The following is a 21,388-nucleotide window of genomic DNA, read 5'->3' on the forward strand; positions in this document are numbered from 1 at the left end:
CTTTGCTTCTTGAGATCATTTATCTTGTTGAGAAGATAGTTTGAAAATACTTATTAGAGGGTAGTTTTTTTTTTTTAAAGGAAAGTGACTCAAAAGTGAAGTTTTCATTTAAGACCTCCCTCTCTTTCTCTGTCTGTCTCTCTCTCTTTTAAGTCATCCTTTAAAAAAAGCCTTACCCAAAAGGAAATGAGTATGAGGTAAACTGCGTTAACTTGAAGCACAGCAGAGGCGAACCTTAAAGCAGGAAGCAACATAACATCCATGTACCGCATGGCAACACATTTGGGTCATGTGAACAGACATGACCCAAACGGCCCTCCTTAAATTATTTGTGGCAATAGTGATGGTCTTCATTTTAATTTTGCCAGAGTTTTTCAAGACATCAGAAGGTAAGTGGATATAATTGTAATCTAGCTTTCCTTTCTTAATTTTTAAAAATGGGTATAGCTGATGCTTACAGGAAAGTTTTCTTTAGATATACACTGCATGGTCTGAAGTTCTATGTCTCAAAAACTAATAAAACAACATTACAATCTTAGTCGACTTGCAAATAGCATGGTAACCTTCCTCATAGTACTTAATTCAAGCAGCATACCTAATAATGCAAAGAAATATTTATAATCTGTATTCTAGATTTCAAACATTGAATTTACAATCATTTAGAATCACAACTACATGGTTTTGCTCTTTGAAACAGTCTCCTTCAAAACCGTGTGAAGTAGGATTCTCTGGGGAATTATTTAATGAAGTAAATAGCATGTGTTATGTTCAAATGCTTGAATTCCTTTATCACAACTATTTCACACAAATAGTTTGCCATCCGTTTTTGAAAAGTAAGAGTACTTACATATTTTGAAATAAGGTGAGTGCTAATGAAGCAGACATGTGTGTGTTACTTGTAACTAGAAAAATAGAACAAAATCAACTCTGTGAACATTTCAGAAAATTGTGATATGGTTGCTGAAACCTCGACTAGAAAACTAAATATATATAAATTTAAACTATTTTCATGTGTTAAATAAAAGATCTGCAAATGTATTCATGGGATTGTTTGGATGGCAGATGTGCTCCCTAGCAATTAATAAGGAGAAAAAGTAAAAAGGAGATGCTGTATTCTATCATTGAATAGTTATTATACGAGTTTGGTTAAAATCAGAGAAAAACTTAGACTTGCTGACTTACTGCGATGAATATTTATTATTGCATATATGTGATGCTAAGCACCCAGATTAAAATATTTTTGCTAATTATAATCGATGCCATATTCCAATGATTATTTAATGTTGCATATACATGCTACTAAGTAGCCAGATAAAAATATTTTTGCTAAATAAATGCTATGACTGCAATTTGGTTTTCTGGGGTTATATTGCTTAGATTAAGTAATTATAGTATATATTTTTAATGCTTGATTTCACGGAATGAAAACAAGTTATAAAAGATATAATTAGAATAAAGATAATCTATTTCAAGGATATTGTGGGTTGAGAGTAAGCTCATTTAATAGTCATCCAAGGTAGGTCCTATATAAATATACCTACTACCCCCCCCCCCCAAATCAGGTTGGATCCAACGAAAACTAGGTGAACATCCCCGCCAAAGAGTTAATAAACCATTTTCTAACCATTGGTTAGTATTTTATGAGAACTGGTGATTATAAGAGAACGTTAAAGTTTTCCTTTTTGGGTATTGTTCTTTTAGTTGTTATTTTTCTGAGTGTGAAGCATGGCCTTCAAGGGCAAGGTGAGCAGAAGGAAGCCTTGAAACGCAGAGACATTCCTGGAGAGGGACGGGTGGGAACTTCAGTGGCACTTTGAATTGGTGGGTCGAAGAGAGAGCTCTTGTAAAATCCACCTTAGCCAAACTTCCTTGGTTAATAGTTGTGTGTTGGTTCTTCTTCATCTTGACAATAGTCAACTATCACTTGTCATGACATTTGTTCTCTTGGTTTCATAACTGATGACAGTAGCTCCCAATATTACCTTTCCTGTCTTGCCCCAAACTTAAACTAGCTGTTGCTCTTTTCCTGGTCCAAGAACAGCATAGATATTTCTTAAAACTCCTTTTAGGGTGATGGAATTTTTTTTTTTTGTTTGAGACAGTGTCTTACTTTGTCATCCTGGGTGGAGTGCTTTGGCCATCATAGCTCACAGCAACCTCAAATTCTTGGGCTCAAGTGATCCTCTTGCCTCAGTTTTTCATTTTTAGATAAAACGGGGGTCTCATTCTTGCTCAGGCTGGTCTTGAATTCGTGAGCTGAAGCAATCCACTAACCTTAGCCTCCCGTAGTGCTAGGATTACAGGTGTGATCACCGCACCTGCCTTTTTTTTTTTTTTTTAATTTTAGAATCCAGGTCTTGCTATGTTACCTGGGCTTACCTTGAACTCCTGGCTCAAGCGATCCTTCCTTTTCAGCATCATGAGTATCTGGCACTCACCACTGTGGCAGTCTGGATTTATTTCAGGATTTTGTTTCAAAGAAACCCTGCTTGTGGCTTGGCACCTATAGCTCAGCGACTAGATGCCAGCCACATACACCAGAGCTGGTGGGTTTGACTCCAGCCCAGGCCTGCCAAACAACAAAGACAACTATAACCAAAAAATAGACGGGTATGTGGCGGGCACCTGTAATCCCAGCTTCTTGGGAGACTGAGGCAAGAGAATTGCTTAAGCCCAAGAGGTTGACGTCACAGCATTCTACCTAGGGCATAGTGAGACTCTGTCTCAAGAAAAAAGAAACCCTGCTTGAGGCCAAGAAACAAAAATGTTTAGAAACTATCATCTTCTATTATGTCACTTAGTGGCAGACATTTTAGACAGAGCTACCATGAACAAAAATTTGATTTAGGAAAAATATAATAATAATGCTTTATATTTTTATAATGGTTTATGGAGCACCAGGAACATGTTCCTTTCTAAAGGTTCATTTCATATAGTCCTGTGTTCGTTAGGTAAGGAGACTTGAACATAATTATTTTACTCCTTTTTTTATTAGTTTTTAATGACAATACTACTTGGCCTATGAAATAAGTGGAAGTGTGAACCAATGTATTTCATAAAGTAGCTGATAAATTTATTTGATGATAAGCTATGAATGTTCTGGAAGTGTTAAAATTAACCTTATAACATTCTCCTGCTTCCCCTGTTACTGGTGGCTTTTTTGTTTTCGTTTTTTCTTATGTTCTGTACACTTTAATTTCTAAGATAAATATTATAAAATGATTTTTACTTATAAATTATTCACTGATACCCAGTCTTTAACATGTCAAATGAATTCAAAAGGAATCTTAATGAGGAGTAATGTATTCACCAGGTTTAATAGATTTGATTTCAAAATAATAAACCCTCTGAAGTCCAAAGATAAAAATAGAGCACTGTGTTTGATCAGTTTCATTAAGAATGTATCTGAGCCTCTGAATAATCATTAATAGGAATATTCAATCATCACAGTTACATAGAGTAAGCTATTTAGTCTAACTTTACCAAAGAAGGGGGAACTTCTTTAATGTTGTTTGAGAATTTTAATGAGTTTGCGTTAGGTATGCACTACTCACGAGACAGTCTATTCTACAGCACTGTTTTTAATCTTTCGGTTTATTTGAAAGGCGGCTAAAATACAGTAGTTACTATAATGGTTTGATAAACTTATATTACATGTAGATAATGAAGATACGAAGAAATGGTGGATTTATTTTGACTTTGAGTTTCTTACAATTAAGGGAGCTGGGTTACTCCCAAATAAGAGATTTTACCAATCTGCTTTTGTTGGACTTACAGTTTGAGAGACTTGGTTACCTTCATGTAAATCCCAGTGTTCTTTATTTATTCTTTCACTTATCAATACTGTTTACCTTTACTAAGAACCCCAGGTTACAAAAATGAAAGGCAAGTGTTCCCTCAAGGAGTTTTCAGTTAAGGGAAGATTGACTGTCAATAACTAAATACATTTATACTCTACTCAGAATAATTTTGATTAATAAAAAAGGTAATTAAATCAATACCATGGTTACTACAATAAGGCTGCAAAAAAGGTGCAACTGAAACATAAATATTGCTTCTAGGTGTATTTTGGGGGAGGATGTTCTTTCTGTTTCCATTTGCAAAGAGAAGTAACACATGTCAGAGTTCAAATGTTCACCTAAGCCCTTTCCAAAAGAAGGGATGATTATCATTATTGATTCTAAAATAAACTGGTCTCAGATCAACATCTCAAAAGTTCCAGAAACTAGAAATTATAGTGAGCTACAAGTGTACTCCCAAAGATTTGCCCTGATGCAGGAATAGCACAGATGAAAATCACCCCACACCTGATTTTATCTAGCTGTTTTGACTTCTTCACTTTCTTGTTAGAGGCAAACATGCATAAACTATGTTTACCAACTTTCATTTCCCCTTCTATTTCAAACTTTCTGATGGAAATGGTGGTATAATGGACAGTGAAATTGAAGAAAACTAAGGATACAGGAACTTTAAACTCTTAGCAAACCGTAGGATAAACCCTGGTGGAGGGCGGCGCCTGTGGCTCAGTGAGTAGGGCGCTGGCCCCATATGCCGAGGGTGGCGGGTTCAAACCCAGCCCCGGCCAAACTGCAACAAAAAAATAGCCGGGCGTTGTGGCAGGCGCCTGTAGTCCCAGCTACTCAGGAGGCTGAGGCAAGAGAATCGCTTAAGCCCAGGAGTTGGAGGTTGCTGTGAGCTGTGTGAGGCCACGGCACTCTACCGAGGGCCATAAAGTGAGACTCTTTCTCTACAAAAAAAAAAAAAAAACAACAAAAAAAAACCCTGGTGGATATGATGTGTTCACATTATTTATGTCTCTGTAAAGACCCATGTATCAAGGGTAACTGATTAATTTCCTGACAGTGTTACTCTAGCTCTCAAAAAAGAGTACTTTATTTTCTTTTTATTGACTGGTTCATAAAAATTTAATCAAGTGGGCTGGGCGTGGTGACTCATGCCTGTTTGTAATCCTAGCACTTTGGGAGGCTGAGGTGGGAAGATTGCTTGAGACCAGCCTGAGCAAGAGTGAGACCTCATCTCTATTAAAAAAATAGAAATACTAGCTGGGTGTGTTGGCGCAGGCCTGTAGTCCCAGTAACTCGGGAGGCTGAGGCAAGAGATTTGCTTAAACCCAGGAGTCTAAGGTTGCTATGAGTTATGACTCCACAGCAGTCTAGCCTGGGGCAACAGAGTGAGAATCTGCCTCCAAAAAAAAATTTAATAAGTAAGCACCAAAAAGCTTACTGGGATATAGCCTTATAACTGCTAAAACAATTTTTACATGTACCAGGTACTACGTATTATGCTGGCACACAAGTATGTTGGCACAATAACTCATTTTAATTCATTAAGTATTTCACCTTACTCATGGTGACTTCTCAAGAAAGAATGTTCTAAAAACCTTCAGAAAGGAGGAATAAAACTAGATGGGTAAGTTTAATTTGTCATATGACGTCACTTCTTCGTGAATTTTCTGAATGATTATAGTTTTAAAATGGCTACTAATAGAGATGATATTTTATCTTATTTTAATTTTTTTTCAAAGTCTCACTCTTGGCCCTGAGTAGAGTGTCATGGTGTCATAGCTCACTGCAACCTCAAAATCTTGGACTCAGACAATCCTCTTGTCTCAGCCTCTGAGTAGCTGGGATTAAAGGCGCCCACCACAACGTATATATTTTAGACAATGTGTATTGGGGAAAAAATGTGCTGAATAGAATGCTTTCCATTGCTTTGGGACACCCAGCCTTATTCTTTCATCTCTTAGGTTGCAAAAGCAACAACCTTTGCTTGGGGTACTTACTAAACGCTTGTCTCATTGTTTTGGCAGATAAATGCTTTATTTGGATATATATATATATATATATATATATAATTTTTTTTTGAGAGAGAGAGAGAGATTGATGAATGGGGCCTCCCTTTATTGCCCAAGTTGGATTCTAACTCCTGGGCTCAAGCGATCCTCCTGCATCAGCCTCCCAAGAAGCATCTTTTTCGCTTTTATAGACAAAAGTGATTTTCCCCAAGACATTCATATGGTGATGTATCTTCTTACACTGTTCTGTTTCTTTTCTCTTATTACTTAGATACTTTATTTATTTGTTTTGCAAGTGTTTGGTCTGACTTGTCCACATAGAAGATAAGCTCCATTAAACTGAGATTTTGAATCTGTTTTGTTCACTAACCTATTTCAAGCAGTTAGGACAGTCCCTGGCTATTAGGGGGCACCCAATGAGTATCTGTTGATTGAGCAAGTTTCTGAGTCATGTTGTTAAGGAAATAAAAAGAAAACCTTCTGAAAGGAAGTATTTCTTATCTGATCTTCACAACCATCTTGTGACTTAGGCAGGCGCAATGTTAGCCTTTTCTTTTTTTAAAGATAAAAGTTCATCACAAATCTAGAAATTTTAGGTTGTGCCGCCTGTGAAATTTACTTTATAGAATATTTTACCTAAAAGATGTGTGTCTCTTTACCCAGCGTCATTCTCCTGCCATTTTCTTTTTCTGTGGGGAATTTCATAATGTGCTTTTACTTCCCTTATTTTGACAAGTAAAATGAGCAGTCTCTTTCTTATGTTTCAAACCTGCCTTTCAAATACTGTTACAGTATGTTAAATGTTACCCACAACTTTGCCCTCTTCCCTTACAAACATTTTATATAGTCTTCCCCAAATGTCCTATAAAGAATTCCATACCCTTTCTAGATACCCTTGTTTCTGATCTGGTTAACTTCGCAGATATATCACCAGCACACAACGTGATTTTTTTCCCCAAATTTCCCACTTACTATTATCAGATAGTGTCGTGACCGCATAAACGATCACCCGTGACAAAGATGGAGAGTACAAGCTTCAAGACGTGGGCTTCCCATAGGTGCAGGGAGAGCCCCGAGCACTTCTCGCAGAGTTCTTTTATTGAGAAGATACATATGGGTGGAAAGATTACTAAGCAAAGATATGCAGGGGCTGTGTGCTCAGGGAAATGATCTCAGAGGTGCCAAGAGAGTATGTGCTCAAGAAAATGATCTCCAAAAAGACTACATGCGATTTTTTCCCACTAATCCTTCAAGGAACTGCCATCAAATGCTTAATGTTTAACATCAGCCTTAGTATTGCAGGACTGATCTTTGCTTCTCCAGGATTACTTGGTGGCTTGCCTTCCAAGTCACAAGAGATTTCCAGGCTTGCCAGGAGACTGTCTTGTTCTCAGTAATTCCTCAGATGAGTTATGAGATTATTACTGTTATAGTAAGTATGATGTTCAATTCTCTATAAGAGAGGCTTCAGCTATTGGCCCCCAAATTGAAATATAAGTGTGTTTTTGCTATTTAAGCTGCTATTTAAACTCAAAATCTTTTTGAGTTTATGCTGATTGTTAAAAAGGCTGACTCGTGACCAAAGGAAAGCAACAAATGTTAATGAACATCTCTATAAATTATGCAGCTAAACCATAAGACCTGTCCTATTCAGGCAGCTAATTTTAAAATTGCTGAAGAATGTATATGGAATAGCTAATAAGGATGAAAGCTCTTTAGAAACAATTGACTATGTTTTAAAAAGGCGTAATCTATGTATAATACAATGGGAAGATCTTAAGTGTTTAGTTTTATGAATTTTGACACTTGTGTGCACCTATCACATACAAGGTACAGATTTATATCACCCCTCATAAATAGATTTCTAGTACCCATTCTTATTAGATCTTCCCTGGTAATTCTGAGACAAACTTCTAACCTGTGTCACCATATAGCAATTTGTCTCTTCTCATATTTCATATAAATGGACCCATCACACAGTATCTAATTTTGGTCTGGTTTCTTTGGCTTAGCATAATGTATTTTTTAAAATTTGAACTAATATAAAGGACCAATTTTTTAGTTATTATGGGTACATAATAGTTGTATGTATTTATAAGGGTACATGTGATGTTTTGATATAGGCATACAATGTGAAATAATCAAATCACAGTAATTAGGGTATCCATCACCTTGGGCATTTATCCTTTCTTTGTGTTAGGAACATTTCAATTCCACTCTTTTTCTTTTTGTTTTTTGTTTTTTTGAGACACAGTCTGTCACCTTGAGTAGAGTGCGATGGCCTCATCATAGCTCACAGTAACCTCAAACTCTTGGGCTTGAACAATCATCTGGCCTCAGCCTCCAGAGTAGCTGGGACTATAGGGACCCACCAGGATGCCTGACTAGTTTCTCTATTTTTAGTAGAGACAGAGTGTCTCTCTAGCTCAGGCAGGTCTCCAAATCCTGAGCTCAAGCAATCCACCCACCTTGGCCTCCCAGAGACCTAGGAGTACAGGCGTGAGCCACCACACCTGGCCAATTTCACTCTTTTGGTTAAAGTATACCCTAACTTATTGTTGATTATAGTCACTTTGTTGTGTTATCAAATATTGTTCATTCTGTCTAACTATATTTTTGCACCCACTAACCATCCCCACTTTATCCATTCCCCCTCCCCACTCTTCCCAGTCTTTGGTATCCATCATTCTACTGTTCGTCTCTGTGAGATTAATTGTTTTTAATAATTAGCTACCTTGTATGAATGAGTACATTGTGTAATATTCCATTCCAATATACCACAAGTTTTATTCATTCATCTGTTGATAGAGACTTAGGTTGATTACAAATCTTGGCTATTGCAAACAGTGTTGCAATAAACATGGGTGTGCAGATATCTTTTTGCTATACTGAATTCCCTTCTTTTGGAAATATATCTACCAGTGGGATTGCTGGGTCATATGGTAGTTCCTTTTTTGAGGTTTTTGAGGAACCTCTCTGCTGTTCTCCATAGTAGTCGAACTAATTTACATTTCCACCAACATCATATGAGGGTTCCCCTTTCTCCACATCCTCACCAGCCGTTGTTATTACCTGTCTTTTTGATAAAAGCCGTTTTGACTGTGGTGAGATAATATCTCATTGTCATTGTGATTTGCATTTCTCCAGTGACTAATGATGTGGAGGATTTTTTCCATACACCTGAAGTCCATTTGGATGTCTTCTTTTGAGAAATATCTCTTCACATCCTTTGCCCATTTTTTTTTGTAGAGATAGAGTCTCACTTTACCGCCCTTGGTAGAGTGCCATGATGTCACACTGCTCACAGCAACCTCCAGCTCTTGGGCTTAGGTGATTCTCTTGCTTCAGCCTCCCGAACAGCTGGGACTACAGGCACCCGCCACAATGCCCGTCTAATTTTTTGTTGCAGTTTGGCCGGGGCCAGGTTTGAACTTGCCACCCTCGGTATATGGGGCCAGCGCCCTGCTCACTGAGCCACAGGTGCTGCCCCTTTGCCCATTTTTTAATTGAATTATTTGATTGTTTTCCTATTGGGTCTCTGGAGTTCCTTATACATTCTAGTTATTACTCTCTTGTCAGCTGCATAGTTTGCAAATATTTTCTCCCATTCTATGGGCTAGCTCATCACTTTATTGATTGCTTCCTTTGCTGTGAAGAAGCTTTCTAGATTGATATGATTCCATTTGTCCAATTTTGCTTTGGTTGCCAGTGGTTTGGGGGTATTGGTGTCTTTTCTGTCTTCTCCCACGCCTCTTTCCTTGATATATGTTAACACCAGGTACTGTGATTGCTCAGCTGATTTTTGATTCTTCTGTAGGTCCTCCTTGCATGGATAACTGTGGATGGAGTCTGCGCGGAGGGATGCTTGCTAGAGATTTCTATTCAGGGAAGCTCCATCTCCCTGGCATAATGTTTTTGAGAATCATCCATGTTATTGAATGTAATAGGAGTTCTTTTCTTTTCATTGCTACGTGCTCCGTTCTATAGATACTCTACGTTTGTCCCTTTATCTATTGGATTTTTTCCAGTTTGGGGCTATTATAAATATGCCAGTATGGACACTATTTCACAAGTGTTTGTGTGAGCATGTTTTCATTTCTGTTGGGTAACTATCTAGTAGTGGATGGAGAAGCTGCCTGCCTTAGTTAGTTTGGGCTGCTGTAACAAAGTTCCACAGGTTGGGTGGCTTATAAACAACAGAAAGTTATTTCTTACAGTTCTAGAGGTTGGAAGTCTGAGATCAAGATGCCAACATGGTCAGTTCTAATGAGAGTCCACTTCTAAGTTGCAGACTGCTGACTCTTTGTATTTTTATGGGGTGGGAAGGGAGCTGGCTTGCTCTCTGGCCTCCTCTTATAAGGGCACTAATACCATTCATTAGGGCTCCACCTTCATGACCTAATTACCTATGATGGGCCTCCCTTCCAAATAGTATCATATTAGGATTAGGGTTTCAACATATGAATTGTATTCAGTGCATTACACTGGACATATTTAAATTTGTAAGAAGCTGCCAAATGCCTCCCTACAGTGATTGTAGTAGCAATGCTTCCAGTAGCAAAAATTCTTATTTTCTTTAGTTTACACTTAATATATGGAAGTAATAACACTTAGAATATGTATAATCTAAGGCTGGGTATGGTGGTTCACATCTGCAATCTCAGCATTTTGGGAGGCCGAGGTGGGAGGATCGCTTGAGTCTGGGAGTTGGAGACTAGCTTATGTAGTGAAGCGAGACTCTTATCTTTACAAAAAAAAAAAAAGGATGGCAAGGTGTAGTGGTATATGCCTGTAGTCCCAGCTAGTTGGGAGGCTGAGGCAGGAAGATTGCTTGAGCCCAGGAGTTTGAGGCTGCAGTGAACTATGATCATGCCATGGTACTCCAGCTGGGGCAACAAAGTAAGAGACACTATATCAAAAAGGTATGTACAGGCAGTGCCCATAGCTCAGTGGGTAGGGCACCAGCCACATACACCCAAGGCTGGCAGGTTCAAATCCAGCCCGGGCCAGCTAAAACAATGATAACTGCAACAACAACAACAACAACAACAACAAATAACCAGGTGTTGTGGCGGGCGCCTGTAGTCCCAGGTACTTGGGAGGCTGAGGCAAGTGAATCACTTGAGCCCAAGAGTTTGAGATTGCTGTGAGCTGTCTCCAAGGGCAACCAAGGGTGACAAAGTAAGACTCTGTCTCAAAAAAAATAAGTATGTACGGATGTGTAGTCTGAAATAAGCCATGTTTCTCCAAAGTACCCTGACAACCAGTTATATTGGAGGAATAGTCTCAGTCTTGGAAAAATGTGAGTTGAGCTAGAATAATTTCTGAAGTTCCTGTTATCTGTCAAACAAGGAGATTTTATTACAAATTCTCACTTATCTTCAAAAACCAATGGATGGTTGAGATTTTTGTTCTTACAGCCATACTCTGAAAAATATCCTTGGCATAAGATATCTAAAAAATGAGAAATTAAATGTTTTAAAACTTTATAAGTATATAATTGAATTGATAAGAAAATAAGAAAACTCTTCAGAGGCAGAAAATGAGTAGAAATTATAAATCCATATGGGTAAGCGAGAGTGAAAAATTAGTTGCCTCCAGAGCATCTGTAGATCTCTGGTGCCCTACTATTTTGGTCATTGGGCCATACATAGGGGAACAGAAGGCAGAGGCTAAGACTGAGATTCTAAAAAGTGATATTTGCTCCGGGTGGCGCCTGTGGCTCAAAGGGGTAGGGTGCCGGCCCCATATGCTGGAGGTGGTGGGTTCAAACCCAGCCCTGGCCAAAAACTGCAAAAAAAAAAAAAAGTGATATATGCTCCATAAAACAGTATTCTGGGGAAAAATATTTCTATATTTCTAGCTGTGAGAAAATTTGTCGGTCTCTGCCTTAGCTATGAATAGAGTAAGGAAAAACCTCCCTTGATACTTTATAAACACAACTGGACATAATGTGCATGTTGAGGGTAATTACTTGTGAGGTGTGGAAAGTCCAATCTAAGAATTTAATTAAAGTGATTTTGGGTAAATGGTGCCATTAGACACCCAGCAGAGAAAAGTACCAATCCTCTCTGGAGGAAAACATTTTCACACCAGGCCTCAAATAATTTCCCAAATAAAATTCCAAGGAACATGAGATATTATCTATTTTTTAAAGTTTTTAAAATATTTTATTTATTTACTTATTTATTTATGAGATAGAGTCGCACTCTGTTGCCCTGGATAGAGTTCTGTGGCATCATAGCTCACGGCAACCTCAAACTCCTGGGTTCCAGTGATCCTCTTGCCTCAGCAAGTCACAAGCAGATAGGGTTACAGTCACCTACCACCACACCTGGCTAGTTTTCCTACTTTTAGTAGAGATAGGATCTTGATCTTGCTCAGGCTGATCTCCAACTCTGAACTCAGGTGATCCACCCACCTTGGTCTCCCAAAGTGCTAGGATTAAAGGCATGAGCCACCTTACCCAGTTGAACATAAACTATTATCAAAATTCATAAAACATATGAAGCCTCAACAGAGAAGAATCAACAGAAAAAACAGAATCAGATCTTAAGGAATTCAGATAATGAAATTATGAGAAGTAAAATATAAGATAAATACTTAGTTTGTTTCAATAAATAAAAGATGACATCAAAAAGCATGAATAAGTGCAGATGAATGTAGATGGGCCTTTATTTCACATCCTTAACAAAAACCAACTCAGTGTGAATGATGATGATTATTATTATTTGTGGTTTGGGCTGGAGCCGGGCTTAAACTCACCACCCCCAGTATATGGGGCTGGCACCCTACTCCTTGAGCCACAGGAGCTGCCCCTCAAAGTGCATTGAAGACTTAAATGTAAGACTCGAAACTGTAAAAGTACTAGAAGAAAACATAGTGAAAAATTCAGTACCTATGGATAAAAGTTTCAATTCACAGGAATGTATATCAATTCTGAATTAGTATGTCCCCAATAAGAAAGCTTAAAAGAGACCTTCATAAATTCATTATAATTGTGGGAGATTTTAAACATACTTCCCAGTATAAATTACAACCAGATGAAGAATATGAATCATAGACAATTCAAAGAATTCAAATAGGCTTGGTGCCTGTAGCTCAAGTGGCTAGGGCAACAGCCATATACACCGGAGCTGGCGGGTTTGAATCCAGCCTGGGCCCACCAAGCAACAATGACAACTACAACCCCAAAATAGCCGGGCCTTGTGGCAGTTGCCTGTAGTCCCAGCTACTTGGGAGACTCGGGCAGGAGAATCACTTAAGCCCAAGAGAGTTGGAGGTTGCTGTGAGCTGTGACCCCATAGCACTCTACCCAGGGCAACAGTTTGCGACTCTGTCTCAAAAAACCAAACCAAACAAAAAACCCCCAAAGAATTCAAATAACTAGTTTTATCTAATAGACATATTTAGAATATTGGACTCAACATCTGGAAATACATATTTCTTTCAGGAACTTATGGAACATTAATAAAAACTCACCACATAGTAAGACCATAAAAGCAAGACTTGATAATGTTCAAACTATCTTTAAAATACATCTCTGACTAAATCTAATGAGTTAGACTCTAGTAACAAAAAGAAAGCTAAAAATCAATAATGTATTTGGAAATTAAAAATTTATTTCTAAATAACCTATGGTTGAAGACCAGGTGCGGTGGCTCAAGCCTATAATCCTAGCACTCTGGGAGGCCAAGGCAGGTGGATTGCCCTGAGCTCACAGGTTGTAGACCAGCCTGAGCAAGAGCAAGACACTGTCTCTAAAAATAGCTGAGTGTTGTGGTGGGAGACTGTAGTCCCAGCTACTTTGGAGCCTGAGGCAAGAGCATCACTTGAGTCCAAGAGTTTGAGGTTGCTGTGAGCTGTGATGCCAGTGCACTCTACCAAGGGTGACAAAGTGAGACTTTGTCTCAAAAACAAAACAAAACAAAAACTATGGTTAAAAAGAAATTATAATAGAAATTAGAAAATACTATTAATAAAAATATTATCTATTTAAACTCAAGGAATATTATAGAAATATATAACTTTAAATGCTTATACACATGTCTGAAAAAGAACAAAATAAACCCAAAGAAAGAAAAGGTGAGAAATAATAAATAAACACAAGAGAAGAAGTCAATGAAATTAAAAGGATAAACATAGAAAGGAACACAAGTTGATTCTTTGAAAGGACTAAATTGAATGGACAAAGACTGATGTTTTAGTTTCGTGTGGCTGCTGTAACAAACAGTCACACCTTAGTGGCTAAAAACACCACCAATTTATTATCTTTCAGTTGGAAGTTTGACAGTGGTCTCACTGGGCTAAAATCAAGGTAACAATCAGTAGGGCTGTGTGCTTTCTGGAGGCTCTGGGACAGAACCCATTTTCTGGCTGGTTTGAGCTTCCGGAAGCTGCCTGAATTCCTTAGCTGGTGGCCTCCTTCCACCTTGCAGGTCAGCAGTGGCCTGTTGAGCCTTTCTCACATTGTATGACTCTGACACTGAATCTGCTGCTGCCTTCTTCCACATTGTGGTGACACTGAAACCACACAGATAATCCAAGATAACTTCTCTATTTTAAGATCAGCTGATTAGCAAACATAATTTCATCTTCTGCCTTAATTTGCCATGTAATGTAACTTATTCACAGGTTCCAGAAATTAGGAGATGCACATCGTTGGCAGCCATTATTCTGATTCCCAAAACGGAATAATCAGAAAAGGAGAGAAGAAACAAATAATTAATGATAGGCCTGAAAAAGGAATTTAACTACAGAAATAGCCGAAATACAAAAGTATAATAAGAGAGTATTGTGAATGACATGTCAACCAATTTAAAACGTAAGGATTCATTTCTAGAAAAATATAACTCACTGAAACTTAGGATAAAATGGAAAGCTCAACAAGTACAACCATCAAAGAAATTGAGCCAATAATTTATTCTTCTCTAAAGGAAACATGAGTTTCAGATGATTTTACATGCAGGCTCTACCAGACTTCCAAGAGACAATCCAAATAGATAAATGTAACCTTATATAAAGCTTTTCACAACATAAAGAGGAACATGTTCCAATTTGTTTTATTTTATTTTTATTGTTTTATTTTAGAGACAGAGTTTCTTTCTGTAACCCAGGCTGGAGTACAATGATGCAATCATAGCTCACTGTAACCTTTTTTTTGAGACAGTTTTATTGTGTTGCCCTTGGTAGAGTGCTGTGGCGTTGTCACAGCTCACAGCAACCTCAAACTCTTGGGCTCAAGCAATCTGCCTGCTTCAGCCTCTCAAGTAGCTGGAACTACATGTGCCTGCCACAGTACCCAGCTATTTTTAAAGATGAGGTCTTGCTCCGACCCAGCCTGATCTGGAAACTGTGAGCTCAGGCAGTCCACCCACTTTGGCCTCCCCAGAGTGCTAGGATTATAGGGTGAGCCACCATGCCCAGCGTAACTCACTGTAACCTTGAACTCCTGGGCTCAAGCAATCCTCCTGCCTTAGCCTCCTGAGTAGCTAGAATTACAAGTACACACCACCACTAGTTAAAAAAAAATATTTTGTAGAAACAGGGTCTTGCTATATTACCCAGACTAGTCTCAAATTCCTGGCCTCAAGTGATTCTCTGGCCTTGGCCTCCCAAAGTGCTAAGATAACATGCATAAACCACCGTGCCCTGCTTCCAATTTATTTTTTAAAGCTAGTTCACCTTAGTACTCAAACATAACACAAACAATACAAAAAGAAAAAGTTTATAAGTCAATCTCATTTATAAACATAGATTCAAAACTTTTTTTTTTTTTTTGAGACAGAGTCTCACTTTGTCACCCTGGGTAGAGTGCCACGTCACCATAACTCACAGCAACCTCAGACCCCTGGGCTCAAAAGATTGTCTTCCCTCAGCCTTCCAAGTAGCTGGGACTACAGGTGCCCCTCCCCACCCCAAAGCCCGGCTATTTTTAGAGAAGAGGTCTCTCTCTCTCTAGCTCAGCCTCATCTCAAACTCCTGAGTTTATGTGATCCACCCATCTTGGCCTCCCAGGGTGCCAGGATTACAGGCGTGAGTCACCGCGCCCGGCCTACATAGACTCAAAACTTTGAAACTAAACACTAAGAACCCAAATGCAACAATGTGTAGAAAAATGGTCAAATTAGATTTATTCCTGGGGTGCAAGATTTAGTTAGCCTTAGAGAGTCTAATGATGTAATTTACTACTTTAACATATTAAAGAAGAAAGACCATAGAATCATTGTAATAATGGTCAAAAGCATTCAATTATATTCAACAGATCTTATAATTAAAAATTCTTAGTAAACCAGGAAAAGAAGGGAATTTCCTTAAATTGATAAAGGGTATCTAAAAGTGATGATAGGAAATATTATCCTTAATGATGAAATGTTACAAGGTTTCTTCTTGCCAGCTGTGATGCTTGTAGTCACAGCTACTAGGGAGGTTAAGGTGGGAGGATAGCTTAAGCACAGGAAGTGGAGGCTGAAATGAGTTATGATCTTGCCACTGTACTCCAGGTTGGTGACAGAATGAGACCTTTTCTCTATCCCACCCTCCCATAAAATCCACACGTATTCTTAAGATCAGGAGGCGCAAGCAAAGATGCCCACTCTCATCATGTCTGTTCAACATGGTATTGCAGGTCCCAGTCAGTGCAAGAAAAAGAAATTGAAAGTATAAGAATTGGAAAGTAAGAAACAAAATGGTCATAATTTACAGTTGATATTCATATCTGCATAGAAAGTAAAAAAGCTGGGCAGTGCCTGTGGCTCAGTGAGTAGGGCGCCGGCCCCATATGCCGAAGGTGGCGGGTTCAAACCCAGCCCCGGCCAAACTGCAACAAAAAAATAGCCAGGTGTTGTGGCGGGCGCCTGTAGTTCCAGCTGCTCAGGAGGCTGAGGCAAGAGAATCGCTTCAGCCCAAGAGTTAGAGGTTGCTGTGAGCCGTGTGACACCACGGCACTCTACCGAGGGCAGTAAAGTGAGACTCTGTCTCTACAAAAAAAAAAAAAAAAAAGTAAAAAAGCTATATAGGGGAAAAATTCAAATTAATAAGGAAGTCTAACAAAGTGGCAAAAGATAAGATTGGTATTTAAAAATCAATTTTATTTCTATATACCACCAACAAACAGAAAACACATATTTATTTATTTATTTATTTATTTATTTATTTATTTATTGAGACAAGAATCTCTCAGTCTCTTACCCTGGCTAGAGTGCAGTTCCATCATAGCTCACAGCAACCTCAAAGTGTTGGGTTCAAGCTATATCCTCCTGCCTCAGCCTCTCAAACAGTTCAGATTATAGGAATGTGTCACCATGCCTGGCTAAATTTTTGTATTTTTACAAGAGGTAGGTGTCTGCTCTTCTTCAGGCTGGTCTGTAACTCCTGGCCTCAAGTGATCCTGGCAGATTGCTCTGGCCTGGCAGAATGCTAGGATTACAAGCGTGAGCCACGGTGCCCAGCCATAAAACATATTTCTTATTTTATTTATTTATTTTTTATTTAGAGGCAGAGTCTCACTTTGTCACCCTTAGTAGAATCCTGTGGTGTAATAGCTCACAGCAACCTTAAACTCTTGGTTTCAAGCGATTCTCTTGTCTCAGCCTCCCGAGTAGCTGGGACTACAGGCACCTGCCACAACGCCCGGCTATTTTTAGAGATGGCGGGGTGGGGGGGTCTAGTTCTGGCTCAGGCTGGTCTCAAACCTGTAAGCTCAGGCATCCACCTGCCTCAGCCTCCCAGAGTGCTAGGATTACAGGCGTGAATCACCGCTCCCAGCCCATAAAACACATTTCTTAAAAGGCACTATTGGCAATAGCAGCATAAAGCAATGTGGCTAGGAGGAAATCTAACAAATGATGTAAAAGCTCATAAATGGAGAAAAATTGAAACTTTATGAAAGATATCAAAGAAAACCTGTCAATAGGGAGAAAGAAAGGAAGGGAAGGAATGTCAGGAGGAACTATTTATTATATCTTTCTTCTCCAATTGACTTCTAGAATCAAGTGAGAATTACAGTTGGGTTCCACACTGAGTTTAAGCTGATTCTAAACTTGATTGGAAAGAACAAAAGGACAAGAATCTCCAAGACACTCATGAAAAAAAGAACAAGCTTAGGGGAGTTGTCCTAAAAGAAAATGAGTTAAGTCAGTATACTATCTTTGTAAAGATAGAAAAATGGACCAGTGGCAGAAAATTGAGAACCCAGAAATGGGCTCATATATACATGGAATCTTTACATATATTTGAGAGATGTGTCTTTACAAATAAGTGGGGAAAAAACCAGACTATTCAATAAGTCTTAGTATAATTGATTATCCATAAGGAAAAAAGAAATTTGGCTTCCTCCCTCACACTGTATATAATTATAGGTGTTACAAGAACTTAAATATGAAAGGCATAGGGGAAGATCTTTTTAACCTTAAGGGAGAAGGCTCTCTTAAACAAGACACAAAACTCAAATTGTAAAGAAAGTGATTGTTAAATTCACTACATTAAAATTAAGAGCTTCCTTTAACTAAAAGTTCACACAGAAAATGAATAGACAAGGTGCAAACTGGGAAAAAATACCCAAAATGTAAACAACTCCTTTAGGCTGAGCACTCTGGGAGGCTGAGGCAGGTGGATCGCCTGAGCTCAGGAGTTCAAGACCAGCCTGAGCAAGAGCGACACCCATCTCTACTAAAAACAGAAAAAACTAGCCGGGTATTGTGGCTGGTGCCTAAAGTCCCAGCTCCTCGGGAGGCTGAGGCAAGAGGATCGCTTGAACCCAAGAGTTTGAGGTTGCTGTGAGCTATGATGATGCCAGGGAACTCTACTCAGGGCAACAGAGTGAGATGCTGTCTCAAAAATAAAAATAAATAAATAAATAAAGGACTCCCTCAAAATTTAAACAGAAAACTTAAAAAACTTCTGAGCATTAATAAGAAAAAGACAAACACCCCTCCTAAAATGGAAAAATAGAGGAAATTAGGAAAGCACACATTGAAACCATGATGAGATTCTATTTGATACTCACCAAATTGGCAAACTTGAAAACCATGGGCCACAATGTGTATCAAAGAGAACCTTTGCACATTGCAGGTGGTAGTATAAATTGGTACAACCACTTTGTATAATGATTTGGTATTTTCTAGTACAATTGAAGATGCACTTACCAAATGGCTAGCAATTTCACTACGCTGGAGACATGTCATGAATATTCGTAGTAGCATTATTTTAAGATTGACTTTATTGAGATATAATTTACATGTAATAAAAGGTACCCACTTTAGTACATTTTAGCGCATTTAGTTTTGATGGGTTTTGGCAAATGTGTACACCAAGGTAAGAACCACTACAATGAAGATGTAAGTTGCCTCTTTTTCTGTTGCACGAGGGCCCTTTTTGCATTGTCAATGCAGTTTTCCATTTTCTTGAATTTCACACAAATGGAATCAGACAGCATGTAGTTACTTGTGCCTTGCTTCTTCGACTTGGCATAATGCCTTTGAGATTCATCCACGTTGTTGCTCCCTTTTTGTTTCTGAGTGGTGTCCTATAATATTATGTAGAGACCTCAGAAGTTTCTGGCTATTATAAAGTTAAAAAACCACCATAAGAATTTATGTATAGGTCTTTGTGTGGACATATGTTTTTATTTGTCTTGTGTGAATTTCTAGAAGTGGAATTTTTGGGTCAGATGGTAAGTATATGTTTAACTTGTAAGGAAATCTGTTTTCCAAAATGGTTGTACTATTTTACAGTCATAGCAGCAATGTACGTGAGATGCAATTCATAGCAACCTTATTCATAACAGCAAAAAATGGAAACAACACAAATGTTTGCTGTCGGAAGAATGAATAAGGAAGTAAATTGTGGCATTTTATTTATTGTCATTCATAAGAATACCACAAATAAGTCACCACAGCTCTGTGTACCAAAAATGACTACAGCATATTAAACAATAACAAAAAAAGCAAATCATGCGGGGCGCAGTGGCTCACCCCAGTAATCCTAGTACTTGGGAGGCCAAGGCAGGTGGATTGCCCTGAGCTCACGGGTTGGAAACCCGCCTGAGCTAGAGCAAGACTTCATCTCAAAAAACAGCCAGGCATTGGGGTGGGCGCCTGTAGCCCCAGCTACTTGGGAGGCTGAGGCAAGAGAATCACTTGAGCCCAAGAGTTTGAGGTTACAGTGAGCTATGAGGCCATGGCACTGAACTGAGGGTGACAAAGTGAGACTCTGTCTCAAAAAAAAAAAAAAAGCAAATCACAGGAGAATACATACAGTACTGACAGTATATTCCATATGCATGTATGTATTTTCAAGATATGCTGTGTAGGAGTGGGAAGGGGATGAGATGGTGTAAAGATATTGCTAATATCTGTTTTTCCAATCTGGATATGAGTATTTGTTATTTTTATTACCCTTTAACTGAAACAGTACATTTTATATATACCTATATACATACAATATAATTTTATAATGCAATTTAAAAAATAAAGATAGGTGATACTTCTCTAGTGTTATTATTGCTTTTCTTTAAAAAGAGAAACTAGGGCGGCGCCTGTGCTTCAGTCAGTAAGGCACCGGCCCCATATACCGAGGGTGGCGGGTTCAAACCCGGCCCCGGCTGAACTGCAACCAAAAAATAGCCGGGCGTTGTGGTGGGCGCCTGTAGTCCCAGCTACTCGGGAGGCTGAGGCAAGAGAATCGCTTAAGCCCAGGAGTTGGAGGTTGCTGTGAGCTGTGTGAGGCCACGGCACTCTACCGAGGGCCATAAAGTGAGACTCTGTCTCTACAAAAAAAAAAAAAAAAAGAGAAACTAATTGACTTTCACATTTGTCCTATATTGCCATGTATTTCCCTAATTCTGTTTAGTATTCTATATACTTTCTCTGAAAGGCAGCAGTCTTAATACTGAAGTAATTCTGCAATGCATTTCCATCTCTGAGAGTGAGAATTTAGATGTCAGACTTCCAGCAATATTAATGATGGTAGTTAAATTCATAAATCCTTGTTTATGGTGCTGAGAATATAGCCCACCTGATAGCAAAAAAACGATCAAGTAGGATTTTTATTTATTTCTTAAAATCATACCAAGGAATAATGTGCCCTCTATTTCTTTTCCAATAGAATTATTTAAAACTGAGGTTTAAAAACCAACATCAAGTGACCTGATAGCCAAATATAAAGGATGTGGCATCAATTCTAGAAACCCCAGTAGGTCCCTTATTAGATAAGAGGACTGCAGTATTGATAGTAAAAATTTTCTATCTCCCTTCTAGGTCATATCATAGCAATATACATTCAAGAAGTTGAACATTTCATAAGATAAAAAAATGCCAGTAAGGAAAATGGAAAGATGGCAAGAAATAAATTTTTCATGTATTATAGTGATATTAAAAAGACTATAGATTATAGAGTTCCATGCCATAGTGTGTTTCCATATCACCATGGGACATTGTTACTGAATGCAATATTTTTTATTACATTTACAATTTGATTACAACTTTGACTGCAAATGTATTAAGACATATAAGATTGCACATGTGAGTAAATTTTTTATAACTGGAAACTAAATGTGAATTATTACAGAAGCAT

The 21,388-nt window shown here is 38.4% G+C and overlaps 1 protein-coding gene across 2 annotated transcripts in view; it reads left to right on the forward strand.

Moving 5' to 3' along the window:
• Window positions 1–231: 231 nt before the first annotated feature.
• TMEM156 (transmembrane protein 156) overlaps window positions 232–21,388 on the forward strand; it is a 60,432-nt gene continuing 39,275 nt past the window's right edge. Inside the window, exon 1 of one of the 2 annotated variants that reach the window (XM_053577749.1) lies at window positions 232–389. In XM_053577749.1, coding sequence (XP_053433724.1) covers window positions 302–389 — 88 coding nt within the window. In that variant the 5' untranslated portion in view covers window positions 232–301. The remainder of the gene's footprint in view (window positions 390–21,388) is intronic. The other variant, XM_053577750.1, reaches the window with a different exon arrangement.

Source organism: Nycticebus coucang, chromosome 23 (genome assembly GCF_027406575.1).
Source record: "Nycticebus coucang isolate mNycCou1 chromosome 23, mNycCou1.pri, whole genome shotgun sequence".
In the NCBI taxonomy this organism is placed as follows: domain Eukaryota; kingdom Metazoa; phylum Chordata; class Mammalia; order Primates; family Lorisidae; genus Nycticebus; species Nycticebus coucang.